This window comes from Oncorhynchus mykiss, chromosome 6, assembly GCF_013265735.2.
Source record: "Oncorhynchus mykiss isolate Arlee chromosome 6, USDA_OmykA_1.1, whole genome shotgun sequence".
Lineage (NCBI taxonomy): Eukaryota > Metazoa > Chordata > Actinopteri > Salmoniformes > Salmonidae > Oncorhynchus > Oncorhynchus mykiss.
In genome coordinates this window covers 64,752,554-64,768,116 of record NC_048570.1, presented here as the reverse complement: position 1 = coordinate 64,768,116, position 15,563 = coordinate 64,752,554, and the positions used below count along the sequence as shown (strand labels likewise).

At 42.7% G+C, this 15,563-nt stretch overlaps 1 protein-coding gene across 1 annotated transcript; it reads right to left on the bottom strand.

Moving 5' to 3' along the window:
- Positions 1–2,318: 2,318 nt before the first annotated feature.
- Positions 2,319–15,088, bottom strand: LOC110526343 (neuronal acetylcholine receptor subunit beta-4). Its single transcript, XM_021607229.2, has 6 exons — positions 14,547–15,088; positions 6,472–6,617; positions 5,564–5,608; positions 4,986–5,095; positions 3,746–4,823; positions 2,319–3,191 (listed from the first exon to the last, which is right to left on the bottom strand). Exons 1-6 carry the CDS (start codon positions 14,593–14,595, stop codon positions 3,027–3,029), a joined length of 1,593 nt encoding a protein of 530 aa, XP_021462904.1. The 5' UTR covers positions 14,596–15,088; the 3' UTR covers positions 2,319–3,026.
- Between the last annotated feature and the right edge of the window lie 475 nt (positions 15,089–15,563).

Genomic DNA, 15,563 nt, shown 5'->3' with positions numbered 1-15,563 from the left:
ACCTAGCATGGACTTGTAGATGACCTGGAGCCAGTGGGTCTGGCGACGAATATGAGCCAGTGGGTCTGGCGACGAATATGTAGCGAGGGCCAGCTGACTAGAGCATACAGGTCGCAGTGGTGGGTGGTATAAGGTGCTTTAGTAACAAAACGGATGGCACTGTGATAAACTGCATCCAGTTTGCTGAGTAGAGTGTTGGAAGCTATTTTGTAGATGACATCGCCGAAGTCGAGGATCGGTAGGATAGTCAGTTTTACTAGGGTAAGTTTGGCATGAGTGAAGGAGGCTTTGTTGCGGAATAGAAAGCTGACTCTAGATTTGATTTTAGATTGGAGATGTTTGATATGAGTCTGGAAGGAGAGTTTACAGTCTAGCCAGACACCTAGGTACTTATAGATGTCCACATATTCTAGGTCGGAACCATCCAGGGTGGTGATGCTAGTCGGGCGTGCGGGTGCAGGCAGCGAACAGTTGAAAAGCATGCATTTGGTTTTACTAGCGTTTAAGAGCAGTTGGAGGCCACGGAAGGAGTGTTGTATGGCATTGAAGCTCGTTTGGAGGTTAGATAGCACAGTGTCCAAGGACGGGCCTAGAGTATACAGAATGGTGTCGTCTGCGTAGAGGTGGATCAGGGAATCGCCCGCAGCAAGAGCAACATCATTGATATATACAGAGAAAAGAGTCGGCCCGAGAATTGAACCCTGTGGCACCCCCATAGAGACTGCCAGAGGACCGGACAGCATGCCCTCTGATTTGACACACTGAACTCTGTCTGCAAAGTAGTTGGTGAACCAGGCAAGGCAGTCATCAGAAAAACCGAGGCTACTGAGTCTGCCGATAAGAATATGGTGATTGACAGAGTCGAAAGCCTTGGCAAGGTCGATGAAGACGGCTACACAGTACTGTCTTTTATCGATGGCGGTTATGATATCGTTTAGTACCTTGAGCGTGGCTGAGGTGCACCCGTGACCGGCTTTACGTGCATTATACAATCTACTATTGTTCTTCAAGTCACAATGGACAAAAGAAGAGCCAGGAAAAAGATTAAACAGCAGCGTTACGATAAAACACTCACAACGCACCAATGTGTTTTAAAGTGTGTGCAAGGTATTCAAGCAAAATTCCTGGAAAAATATGATGGGGGTAGTTCCAAGAGAGGTCATCGATTGAGTCTGAAAGACGCTCTCAACTGTACTCACATCAAAGCCCACACAAAGCCCAGGCCAGGCCAGGCACCCCCATCCCCAACCCCCTCTTGACAAGCAACCTTCACACACCTCATATCGGAGGCTAGACCTCCATTAACCTGCAACCCCATTTTAATGTATTACTTTGGATGCAGCTTCAAACTATCAATCCACCTTCATTAAGATTAGGAATCCTGCCTATTGCCAAGGTTTCTCCTAAGGTATGTCAAAAAATAATAATGGCCTGCTGCTGTATACAATTCTGTGGGCTGTGTTATCATGTTACATCTGTGCTTATCGAGCTGATGAAGCAGATGTGTGCTGCTATGTTATTGTCAAGCCAGTGTAGCTGTATAGTTAAAGCATTATTTACAGTTATTTGAACACTATTATTGTAATTCCACCCCCAAAGTTCAGACAAAACAAACACCAGAAACATTAACATCAGGACATAGGTATAATACTACAAACATTGGCAAGACAGACCAGCAAAGATGATAAAGATCCCATTTAATAAAAGAGGCTACTCTTTCGGAGAGGTGTAAGTAACTCTATTGGCATAAAACATATATATACGTCATTAGGTCAAAAGCACCCAGCTTGCACACTTCCTAGAAGTCGGTGCGATATACTTAAACACCCCAGCAGGCAGGCTGCTGTTTAAACTGTCAGTGTAATCACATATCATCCGTTGAGGTAGGAGATTCACATGTTTAATGAGTCAGGAACAAAGCTGCTTTGCCTTGTCATTAGCAGCTGATGTGACAGAAAGTCGGTGATTAACAGGGCTCTGGCGATTGATCAAAGGAGAGATTGATACCTATAGCAAGAGAGTCCGTGCAATGTCAATGGATGTGTTGCCAGAGTGGGCATCTACAATGTGGCCAGTAGATGGCACAATATGTAACTTCTCGTGTGGCTGTCAATGTTTCACTATTAGGCTTACTGCCTTTAGGTTTATGCTTCTGTCTTTATGTTTCTGGCTTTATGCTTCTGTCTTTATGCTTCTGTCTTTATGCTTCTGTCTTTATGTTTCTGTCTTTATGCTTCTGTCTTTATACTTCTGTCTTTATGCTTCTGTTCATAGATAAATCAGGAAACTTACATATAACCAAATAAAAAGTACAAATATGTTTTTAAACTGGAACTGTTTATTGCATCAAAATCCTACATCTGTGGGGAATATCCCCCGTAATTCACAGGTTATAGACTTGTAACTCATACACCAACTCATTTTATATATGGGGTGTATCAGTTAGGAGGCCTCTTTATAACACCCTAGCTTGAGTCATAATGTTCTGAGCTACATGATTTTGCCCAATATCCATCTTATCAATGTGACCTAATATTCTAATTTGCACTTTGAAAATTGCTTTAACTGAGTCAAGCTATTTTATCTAATCACACTGAACATAATTTCATGAAGTACTCCACCACTTTAGACTTTATTGGGTGTTAATGAATTTAATCAAACTCACTGAACTTTTTTATACATTTATAGATTTTTTTTCATTACACTTTTACATCTCAACAACAGGGTGATATAACATGGATAGGAGTCAAATGATATCTGACATATCTCTCTGTATTATGTGGGTTATTACTCCACCCGGGTAATGCTTGTACTTTCAGTCTAGTTTTCGAGGGACATATTTGTATCTCTGCTTCAGCTACATGAAAAAAAGTCAACTCTTCATTGTACCGTTGTGTCACGTTAGGACCAGGAAATAGAAACAGAAAGAGATACAGAGACTTGTATTGCTGTAGGCCACATGGCGTTGGTTGATGTTCTATGACCCTTGTTTCTATGTATGACCCCCATACTTCTTGGGGGGGGGTTCAGGTACGGGGTGTGTCTGAGCTGGGCTGCTGGATGGGGACTATTGAATGCTGAAATAGAGGCTGGAGGAAAAGACCCAGGGTTCCAGTCACACACACTATTATAAAGATCCACAGGAACATACGGTCCACCACCATTGCCACATACTTCCAGTCCTCGATCACCTGGGAACACACAGAGAACAAGGTATGGTCACATTACTGTCATGCACCTGTGACATGCAGGGTATGGGGTACAATATGTGATTGAGTAAAAAATTATGCAAATGTAACATAAGATGAAGAGACAAAGCGAAATCACCAGTCTAAATATTACTGAGCCAGACCTTGTAGAAGCTATTGACCCTTTCACCCCTCCTTAGCCGTTTTTGAAAGTGGACATTTTTCAAGCCTGGTCACCTCACTTTTACATTGATTTGTTTAAGAAAACAACCTATTACAACAGTCTGGGTTATTTTACTAGATGTTATTCTCAACTACCTCACATCCTAGTATTCTTCATTCCTGGTCTTTGAGGACCACAGCGTGTGCAGGCTTTTGTCCTAGCCCAGCACTTACACAACTGGTCCAGCTGATCAAGGTCATGATCATTAGTGGAGCCAGGTGTTAAAGTACTAAGCTGTACACACTACGTCTCTCCAGGACCAAGGATTAAAAAAACACTGCTTTGAGCTCCTTTCACAACACTAACCCCATGGACACGGTCATGGTTCACTTACATTCTGGTTATCATCGTCCCCCATCATGTGATCAGCCACGAAGCGGACCCCGTCCACTGCCTCCTGGACATCTCCCCCCCAGTCTGGGCTGCCTCTCTGACGGAGGTCCTGGGAGGAGGGGAAGCTGTTGGGCAGGAACTCGGTGGAGCGGGCCTCCCCCTTCCTGAAGGTGTGGGTGTACCCCAGCGGAGCTGTGACTTTGTTGTAAAAGTGTCCCGGGGAGGCGAAGGCCGAGGCAGAGGAGAGGAAGGCAGAAGAGGAAGACATGGCGGCAGCGGTGGCTGTTTTGGGCGTGGTGGTGGCAGGGTAGCCCAGGTCCGCCAGGATGGACCTGCGAGCTCGGAGTTGTCTCTGCTGGCGTAGCCGCTGGCGGGCAGAGTTATTCTGCGGGCGTCTCATGAAGAGTAGATGGGGCAGCTTGTTGAGGAACACTACCTTGACCCAGGAGGGCATGGTGTGTGTGCTGGGGGAGCGGTGGTGTACGTTGAGCACACACACACTGGTAATGATAGAGAAGGTCACCAGCACCATGGTGAACATTAGGTACTTCCCGATCAGAGGCACGTCCAGCGAGGTGGGAGGGACGATCTTGGAGATCAGGAGGAGGAACACAGTGAGGGCCAGGAGGACTGAGATACACAGTGTCATCTTCTCCCCACAGTCAGACGGCAGGTAGAACACCAGGATGGCCAGAGAGGTGATGAGGACACAGGGGATGATTAGGTTGATGGTGTAGAACAGCGGCTTCCTCTTGATGATGAAGTCATAGGTGAGGTCCACGTAGGTAGGATCCAGAGGGTTAACTGTCCGCCTGCCCGGCAGGGCCAAGATGTCCCATTCCCCACTGGGAGTGAAGTCGTCCATGCTGGCCACCCCTGTCTTCAGGACCAAATCGAGCTCGGTGTGGTCGTAGGTCCATGACCGGAACTTGAGCGTGCAGTTCTGCTGGTCAAAGGGGAAGTGCTTGACCTCGATCTTGCAGGCACTCTTATAGATGGCCGGAGGCAGCCAGACGATGCTGCCGTTGAACTGGACAATGGCATTGGTGAAGACTGTTACCTCATAGGTTCCATCCGCACTATGGAAAGAGTGATGAGGGAGGTAGGGGGAGAGGACAGAAACGTATTATGCCTTTATGAGAAAATGTATTACAATCACAAGTTAGATTTTCGTGATCCGTAAATTACATGAGAAAATGTGTTCATCATTTGGAAAATATATCTGGACAATGAATACTTACTTGTTATAGAGCACAATATCAGGTAGCCAGATGTGTCTGGAAGGAATACGAAGCTTGTCAATGCCATCATATTGAGAAGGGTCCCATGATAGCCTGTAGTCATCCCAGTGCTGGAGAGACAGGGGGTTACATATTTTACATTGTAGTTATTTTGCACACACTCTTATCCAGAGCAACTTAGATAAGCAATTAGTGTTAAGTTCCTTGCTCAAGGGTACATAGAGACATGTTTCACCTATTCGGCTCAGGGATTCAAACCAGCGACCTTTCGGTTACTGGCCCAGCGCTCTTAACTGATAGGCTACCCTCACTGTTCTGACTGTTACACTCAGTCACATAAGGACTCTCTGCCAACACCAGATAATTTCCAATTACACAATTAATTATCATTGAAATGAAAAGTGGTGAAGGGTGTGGGCACAATTATCATTCTGTTCTGTTCCGGATTGTCTGAGTCAGAGGCATAGTTCTGCTTCAATTCAGGTTCAATGAGAAGGACACTGGAGCTGGAGACGGACGAGGGGGACAGACTAAGTAATGAATGATTAATAGGATAGGACCATAATCTTCACAATTACCTGTGTGAGCCAAACATTGGTGGTCATAATCTGCTCTCTCTCATTCTGGAAATTAAAAAGGCGGAGTGTTAGCTTCATTTAAAAACAGATTATTTACTATACAATACACAAAGCATGTTGAATGACAAAACACACATACAGACTCCAGCACACATTCCTCTAGGGCACATGCTTGATTTAGAAGAGAGTAAAAGTGAGAGATGTGTTTCCACGCTGAATAAATTCCCTGCACATGGGGTCAATTGTTAAGATAAATGACACCCTCGCCTGGGACACATCTGCCATCTGAGCACCGTTGGACCTGTTGATAAATCCACAGAGCGCTTGCATCAACTCTGAACAGCAAGTAAAACGAACACCCCTAAAAAGGAGTGGGCAGCAGAGTGGGCAAACCTCCAATGCACGCAGCAGCACAATGCTTTAAAACAAATATGTCACACTTCATTACCCTTTACAGGACATTCAAATGTCAATTACCAAATAGGAGGACAATAAGAAGCCATAAACAGAGAATGTATGTGTTCTGGTGATATTCTCTGGGCCATGCCAGGGCAGGAAGGAAGGGAGGACCCTGTAAATCAGTGTGGGACTCCAACGTCCTCTCCTGAGGCAGCTTTACAGCTCTTTCTTAGGTAATGTGCTGAAGTTTCAATCTGGACATGACAGAGACGGAGAGCCCTGCCAGATCCATCCTATACCCATGCTGTCATTAGGGCCAGGGCCTTTCAGTAGAATGTGTGTAAGTAATTAACATGGTTGCCACTGACTCCTCTGAGCTCTGCTCTCCCTTTCTGTTCTCTCATCTCTGCTCTCTCCTCTCCCTCTGTGGTCTCCCTCATCTGCCCGATCTCTCCTCTCCGTCTCAGGGCCTCTACCTGGCTCTATGGAATGGCTATCATGAGACTGACCACACTGATGAGTTGGGCCAGGGACACCTGTAGTTTGACAGTGACTCGCTCTGTCCTGTTCACAGCTGGGCGGATCAGCTTGTTGTAGCGATCGTTTCTAAGCAGCCAGTTCATCAGACGCTCCTCTGAGTCCGCACAACTGCAACCTGTGGAAAGAGTCAACAGTGATTTGGAGATAATTGCGGGAAATAGTCAGAGTTGGTACCTTTATTGCAATTGTGGTATGACAATGAAAAAACTAGATTACTGTGTGATTAAAAAAAGACCCACTGGCTGTATCTGTTGTGTTTAGTCACTGGTTTTATAGCTGGACTGTCACGCCTGTCTTTTTATGTTGTTTCATGGAGCATGTTTCATAGCCCTGTATGGACTGGATGAAGACTGTGTTGCCGACTTCAGTCTTTCAGTCTTTCAGCTCCCCAACCCAGGACAAAGAGGAGCAGATCAAAACACCTAATGTGACACTTCCTGGTTTTTATACCCGTGCACCTGGAAGTGTTTAATATCACTCCAAACAAACTGAATGTCTGATAGGGCTTGGGCTGTGTTAAATAGATAAGAAAATAATATATGAGGGCTTTGGAGCTTTTCTGCAGAATAATTTACTGTATATCCATGATATGGGAGGGAAGATGTTTCTGCAGAATGTTAACAATTCTGCTGTTGCAGAGCCAGAGCCTAAAGCCACATGATCAGCCATGAGCTCCAGCCATGAATACCACCACGATGCGCAAGTCAGTTTACCCCCCCCCCTCCCCGAAAGAGGAAGGACAGGGAGGCGGAGATGATAAAACGCTCTCTCTTCCACCAACAACCCTCTCTTCCCCCACCAGCCCTCCTCTATAGTGAGTAATGCTCTGTCATACAGTAGCAGAGAGTAGCTGAGTAGAACAGTCAGGAGAAATCGTTTTGGAGAAAAATGCTTAGTCAAATGGTACATACCCTGAAGTAATCTTTACAATAGCTGCTATGACTGTTGCACTGAAAAATATTAATTTGAAGATTCATGGTTTGATATTTGGTATTTTATTAGGATCCCCATTAGCTGTTGCGATAGCAGAAGCTACTCTTCCTGGGGTCCACACAAAACATGAAACATGAAATAATACTGAACATTAATAGACAAGAACAGCTCAAGGACAGATACATACATACATTTAAAATGTTACGTAGCCTACATTTTAGGACATACACACAATATCTATATCAAATAGGGGAGAGGAGTTGTTTTTTTAAAACCCGGTTTGCTGTTTTCTTGAGCAATCTTGGATGGAAGGGAGTTCCATGCAATCATGGCTCTTTATAATACTGTACATTTTCTTACATTTGTTCTGGATTTGGGGACTGTGAAAAGACCCCTGGTGGCATGTCTGGTGGGGTAAGTGTGTGTGTGTCCGTGCTATGTGTAAATTGACTATGCAAACCATTTGGAATTTTGAACACATTGTTTCTTATAAAAACAAGAAGTGATGCAGTTAGACTCTCCCCTAATTTTAGCCAAGGGAGACTGGCATGCATAGTATAGTTTCAAATTTACAGATTATGGTAGGTAAAAATAAGATACATGTTTATACTATAGATCTCTTCCCAAAAGTGTATTATCAGACAGGCCCATTTGCCAGTTTGTGCCAGGCAATTACCATAAATCCTGATTATTGAGGAATAGTTTCATGTAGAGTTGAGAGTTCAGGAGTGTTCAACAGACAATAGACTGGTGCATGTTTTCATGGGTACCCTATCATCAGTCACTTGGCTGGACTCCCATCAAACACAATGGGTCCTCTACAAGACAGATGGCATATTGTCAAACATCCACACTCCTTACCCAGAGGTGAAGGGCACTGGCCAGTGAGAGAGCAGGCAACTCAAACTACTAATCACCTGCTGAGAAGGGCTTTTACACTGTCCCTGTGTGTGTGTGTGTGTGTGTGTGTGTGTGTGTGTGTGTGTGTGTGTGTGTGTGTGTGTGTGTGTGTGTGTGTGTGTGTGTGTGTGTGTGTGTGTGTGTGTGTGTGTGTGTGTATCAACAGGGTTGAAAAGGGGAGACAGCCTATAGGGAGGAGGTAAGAGACCTGGCGGTGTGGTGCCAGGACAACAACCTCTCCCCCAATGTGAGCAAGACAAAGGAGATGATCGTGGACTATAGGAAAAGAAAGGCCGAACAGGCCCCCATTAACATTGTCGGGCTGTAGTGGAGTGGGTCAACAGTTTCAAGGTCTTTGGTGTCCACATCACCAAAGAACTATCATGGTCCAAACATACCAAGACAGTCGTGAAGAGGGCACGACACCACCTTTTCCCCCTCAAGAAAGTGAAAAGATTTGCATGTGTCCCCAGATCCTCAAAAAGTTCTACAGCTGCACCATCAAGAGCATCCTGACGGGTTGCATCACCGCCTGGTATGGTAACTGCTTGGCATCTGAGCAGAAGGCGCTACAGAGGGTAGTACGTACGGCCCAGTACATCACTGGGGCCAAGCTTCCTGCCATCTAGGACCTATACACTACGCGGTGTCAGAGGAAGGCCCAAAAAATTGTCAAAGACTCCAGTCACCAAAGTCATAGACTGTTCTCTCTGCTACAGCACGGCAAGCAGTACCGGAGCGCCAAGTCTAGTTCCAAAAGGCTCCTTAACAGCTTCTACACCCAAGCCATAAGACTGCTGAACAATTAATCAAATGGCTATTCACATTGACACTGTTTATTATATATACATAGTCACTTTACCCCTACCTACATGTACAAATTACCTCGACTAACCTGTACCCCCGCACATTGACTCGGTACCGGTACCCCCTGTATATAGCCTGTATATTGTTATGTCATTTTCTCGTGTTATTTTTTATTTTACTTTTTAAATATTTTCTTAACTATATTTCTCGAACTGCATTGTTGGTTAAAGGGCTTGTAAGTAAGCATTTCACGGTAAGCTCTACACCTGTTGTATTCGGCGCATGTGACAAATAAAATTTGATTTGAATGTACATTCTTTTTAATGGCAACAATTTAAAAGTGTGGCGTTGACATTATGTTGATTGGCAGGAGAGGGCAGCGGTGTTAATAGAGTGACTAAATCAGCAATGGTTGACTTTTAAAAAGGTTACTCTGCTCTAAACTCCAGAATACTGCATTCTCAAAAATTGCATCTATGACGAGATTTGGAGGTGCATAATGCAACCTTTCTTTTGACCCAATAGAAAACAGCAGGCAAAAACATCCTGTTATCTGGATTTCAGTGTTGGCCCTCAAGACATGTCAGACAGACTATGTAGCCTGGTCACCAGCCAGGTCTGTGTGCCCTGGCTTTATTTTCAGGCTATACATGTTATAACAACGAACCAAACAAGACAGAGTGGACAAGTAAAATGCTACACATAGCATCTATCCCAGCTGTCAAATTCGCTTGCAAGAAGGTGCTGTAAATGGCCAGTGTACTGTATAGGCAAAGTGTGATATATGATCCTTTACTCTCCCAGTGACTTCCCTCTCTTCTTGAGAAGGGCCGGTCAGAGCTCCTTAATCATTGTTATTGTGGCCAATTGATGCCCATTTGTTGGAAACCTTTTAACCAAACTCCTCCTCTAACCACAGCACAGTGAATACACACATTTTTTCTATGATAATACCCAGAATGCCCTTATATTTGCTAACTGGTTGTAAAGGCTACTGTAACAGGTTTGACTTAGTGCCTCAGGATAAGAGAGAGCATTTGCATTGAAATATACAATATACAGTGCCTTCTGGAAGTATTCAGACCCCTTGCCTTTTTCCATATTTTGTTACGTTACAGCCTTATTCTCATCAATCTACACACAATACCCCACAATGACAAAGCAAAAACAGGTTTTTAGAAGAAAATCAATATTACAATTTGTTTTATTCAAATCAAATCATTAACCAACAATGCAGTTTTAAGAAAAATACCTAAAGGAAAATAAGAAATAAAAGTAACAAATAATTATAGAGCAGCAGTAAAATAACAATAGCGAGGCTATATACAGTGGGTATCGGTACAGAGTCTATGTGCGGGGGCACCAGTTAGCTGAGGTAATTGAGGTAATATATACATGTACAATGCCTTGCGAAAGTATTCGGCCCCCTTGAACTTTGCGACCTTTTGCCACATTTCAGGCTTCAAACATAAAGATATAAAACTGTATTTTTTTGTGAAGAATCAACAACAAGTGGGACACAATCATGAAGTGGAACGACATTTATTGGATATTTCAAACTTTTTTAACAAATCAAAAACTGAAAAATTGGGCGTGCAAAATTATTCAGCCCCTTTACTTTCAGTGCAGCAAACTCTCTCCAGAAGTTCAGTGAGGATCTCTGAATGATCCAATGTTGACCTAAATGACTAATGATGATAAATACAATCCACCTGTGTGTAATCAAGTCTCCGTATAAATGCACCTGCACTGTGATAGTCTCCGAGGTCCGTTAAAAGCGCAGAGAGCATCACGAAGAACAAGGAACACACCAGGCAGGTCCGAGATACTGTTGTGAAGAAGTTTAAAGCCGGATTTGGATACAACAAGATTTCCCAAGCTTTAAACATCCCAAGGAGCACTGTGCAAGCGATAATATTGAAATGGAAGGAGTACCAGACCACTGCAAATCTACCAAGACCTGACCGTCCCTCTAAACTTTCAGCTCATACAAGGAGAAGACTGATCAGAGATGCAGCCAAGAGGCCCATGATCACTCTGGATGAACTGCAGAGATCTACAGCTGAGGTGGGAGACTCTGTCCATAGGACAACAATCAGTCGTATATTGCACAAATCTGGCCTTTATGGAAGAAAGCCATTTCTTAAAGATATCCATAAAAAGTGTTGTTTAAAGTTTGCCACAAGCCACCTGGGAGACACACCAAACATGTGGAAGAAGGTGCTCTGGTCAGATGAAACCAAAATTGAACTTTTTGGCAACAATGCAGAACGTTATGTTTGGCGTAAAAGAAACACAGCTCATCACCCTGAAACTACCATCCACACTGTCAAACATGGTGGTGGCAGCATCATGGTTTGGGCCTGCTTTTCTTCAGCAGGGACAGGGAAGATGGTTAAAATTGATGGGAAGATGGATGGAGCCAAATACAGGACCATTCTGGAAGAAAACCTGATGGAGTCTGCAAAAGACCTGAGACTGGGACGGAGATTTGTCTTCCAACAAGACAATGATCCAAAACATAAAGCAAAATCTACAATGGAATGGTTCAAAAATAAACATATCCAGGTGTTAGAATGGCCAAGTCAAAGTCCAGACCTGAATCCAATCGAGAATCTGTGGAAAGAACTGAAAACTGCTGTTCACAAATGCTCTCCATCCAACCTCACTGAGCTCGAGCTGTTTTGCAAGGAGGAATGGGAAAAAATGTCAGTCTCTCGATGTGCAAAACTGATAGAGACATACCCCAAGCAACTTACAGCTGTAATCGCAGCAAAAGGTGGCGCTACAAAGTATTAACTTAATGGGGCTTTATAATTTTGCACGCCCAATTTTTCAGTTTTTGATTTGTTAAAAAAGTTTGAAATATCCAATAAATGTCGTTCCACTTCATGATTGTGTCCCACTTGTTGTTGATTCTTCACAAAAAAATACAGTTTTATATCTTTATGTTTGAAGCCTGAAATGTGGCAAAAGGTCGCAAAGTTCAAGGGGGCCGAATACTTTCGCAAGGCACTGTAGGTAGAGTTATTAAAGTTACTTATGCATAGACAATAACAGAGAGTAGCAGCAGTATAAAAGGGGGGGGGGGGGGGGTGCAAATAGTATAGCAGGGCAGAAATTTGACAAACTGACTTGTTGGAAAGGTGGCATCCTATGATGCCCTGTTGAAAGTCACTGAGCCCTTCAGTAAGGCAATTCTACTGCCAATGTTTGTCTATGGAGATGCCATTAGTCTGGGTAGCCATTTGACGAGATGTTCAGTAATCCTACGGCTTGGGTGGTAGAAGCTGTTTATAAGCCTCATGGACCTAGACTTGGCGCTCCAGTACAGCTTGCCGTGCGGTAGCAGAGAGAACAGTATGACTAGGGTGGCTGGAGTCTTTGACCATTTTTTTATTTATTTTACCATTATTTTACCAGGTAAGTTCAGACCCTTTAATCAGTACTTTGTTGAAGCACCTTTGGCAGGGATTACAGCATCAAGTCTTCTTGGGTATGACGCTACAAGCTTGGCACACCTGTATTTGGGGATGTTCTCCAAATTTTCTCTGCAGTTCCTGTCAAGCTTTGTCAGGTTGGATGGGGATTGCTGCACAGCTATTTTCAGGTCTCTCCAAAGATGTTCGATCAGGTTCAAGTCCGGTCTCTGGCTGGGCCACTCAAGGACATTCAGAGACTTGTCCAGGCCTCCGACCTCACTAATACTGAATGGAAGCATGTCCCCGCAGCAATGTTCCAACATCTAGTGGAAAGCCTTCCCAGAAGAGTGGAGGCTGTTATAGCAGCAAAGGGGGGGACCAACTCCATATTAATACCCATGATTTTGGAATGAGATGTTCGAGAAGTGATGTTACGGAAAAAAGGGGGAAAAAAGAAAGAAAAAAATATATACATATGTTACGTATGGTATGGTTACATAAGACAGAAGGTTATTTAAGGCAAAAAATGAAAGGTGGGTGGGCATATATTGCGAACATCTAACGTAAACTCACCCCATTCTGTACAAATGTGCGCAACCGCAACATTCAAACAAGGCTACAAAGAAAACTAATGGGACTGTAGCGACTGTGTTGACGTCAAAATCGGGGGTGTGAACTAGGTTTCTACTCAAGCGTTGATCGACATTTTTGAGTCATCATTGCATGCGATCATCATTCTCAAATCCGCTGTTTAAATCTATGATCACTTTAGCACCGCCCCAAAAACCCGATTCAAATTCGACACAAACCTTCAAATAGGTATGTAATGACACATTATATAAACTCTTTATAGTGTTGTATTTACATTTTAGAGGCGATAAGGTGATAAGTTGGACAGATCGAGTGAAAAAAAGCAATTTTCCCACACATCTCCTCTCCTTCTCACTACCACGCATTGCCTGCTTGAATTGTGCAGAAACGGGCAGCGTTTAGGTAATGTAATTGATTTTGTTGGAAAGGTGATAAATTGTGCTTTACAATGGTATTGACATTGCAGTTGATCTGGAAGTATTACGTTTTTGGGGCGCTAAAATAAGGGCAATTGTACGGACCAAGGCGATGTATGAGTTTAAGTTAGCAACCCAAAGGTTGAATTTTCAGTCTTATCACGAACAACTAGCTAATTATCAAATGTTCCACTACTTATTACTTTTTATCTACTTTGCAACTACTTAGCATATTAGCTAACCCTTCCCTTAACCATTTCAGCTAACCCTTCCCCTTTCACCTAACTCCTAACCTTAACCCCTAACGTAGCTAATGTTAGCCAGCTAGCTAGCATTAGTGTTAGCTACGTTGCCACAACAAATTGGAATTCGTAACATATCATACCTTTTGAAGATTCGTAACACTTTGTACATTTGCAAAATCGTATCATATTGTAGGTTTTGAATATTGGTAATATATCATACACATTGTAATTCATAACATATAATTTGAAATGGAGGATGGATATCCATAAATGAATACATTCCATACCAAACGTAATTTATCATACTAAATGGAGTGTATCTGATTAAAGTAAATAATAAGAAACGCTCTTAGGCCAGGTTGGCTGATTAGCCTGTGAATGTTCTTCACTGCTTGTCCTATGTGCGAATCAATAAAGGGTAATACAAATATTGTTTTATTCTCTTGACAGTATTGTATCTAATTTATTTAAGACATGTGATTGTTGAAATTAATGCATCAATACATGTTGAACGATGTTCCTCTTTGATAATAAAATAAACACATTTATGCACTCATGGAAATTAGGCATTAAATTAAATAATTTCTTACATGCACTGTTGGTGAATTACAAAAGTGAACCTCCTTTCTGAATATGTACAGTTATAACAACAAGAACAACAACCCATTGTCGAGAGATTTTTCAACTGAACTGACAATGCAATCGAAATTCACATACATTAAATACTTACGTTTTAACAAAGTGAAAAGGAAAGCGAGGAGAGTGAGAGTCCGAGTCATTTTGACAACAGTGCCACGAAATCCATCCGTGTCCTCATTCAGGAAGCCTAATAATAATAATAGGATCTAACGTGCTTACCGAGCATTCCCAACTCCTAAAAAGCTCCATACACGCGCGCCTGTCCGGCTCTACAAATAACGACACCCGCATTAGTTAGAACAAATGTTTACTGAAAACTGTGTGTCTGTACCAGGTTGAGATTTGCAGCAGCGTTGGGATAGAAACGAGACCCTTTCCCCAACATACACCGTTCCACCTTCCTTACTCGTTGCGCATCGCTCTCACACACACCATGATCTCCTGAGCGCAAATCTTGGATCGACTAATTGCTATTTTCCATTCTTCCTTCAATGTTGATACTTAACCATGTGATCTGTTATAGGTTATAGGCAGATTTCGGGGATACTACTTAGGCTATAAACAATCAAATGTATGACAATAAAAATGTTTTGTTTTCTTCATGTATTAATCCACAACAAAATCTATCAATCAAATGTATTTTAAAAGCCCTTCTTACATCAGCAGATGTCACGAAGTGCTGTACAGAAATCCAGCCTAAAACCCCAAACAGCAGGCAATGCAGGTGTAGAAGCACGGTGGCTAGGAAAAACTCCCTAGAAAGGCAGGAACCCAGGAAGAAACCTAGAGAGGAACCAGGTTATGAGGGGTAGCCAGTCCTCTATCAAATCTATATTCATATGACCATATGTGACCATAGTGCCATGGGTTGAATCTAGACCACTATATGTATGCTAGTTAAAAAAATAATAAAATTAAAAAAAAAATATATATATATATATATATATATATATTTTTTATTATTATTTTATATATATATGTATGTATTATTTTCCCAATATCAAATCTGCCACATAAGTCACCAAAACAGCAATTAGGTCACAGGATGACCTACAGTAAGTTACCCTAAATGAGGATTTCACACTTAACTGACAATCAAGTGAACTGG

Bases quoted from the DNA above. Each gene is read 5' to 3' on its own strand.
- LOC110526343 (XM_021607229.2), bottom strand. From the start codon at position 14,595: ATGACTCGGACTCTCACTCTCCTCGCTTTCCTTTTCACTTTGTTAAAA. The intron at 6,618-14,546 runs GTAAGTATTTAA...CTCTTTCCACAG, and splicing joins CCTTTTCACTTTGTTAAAAC to GTTGCAGTTGTGCGGACTCA. The intron at 5,096-5,563 runs GTAATTGTGAAG...CTGTCTCTCCAG, and splicing joins CCAATGTTTGGCTCACACAG to CACTGGGATGACTACAGGCT.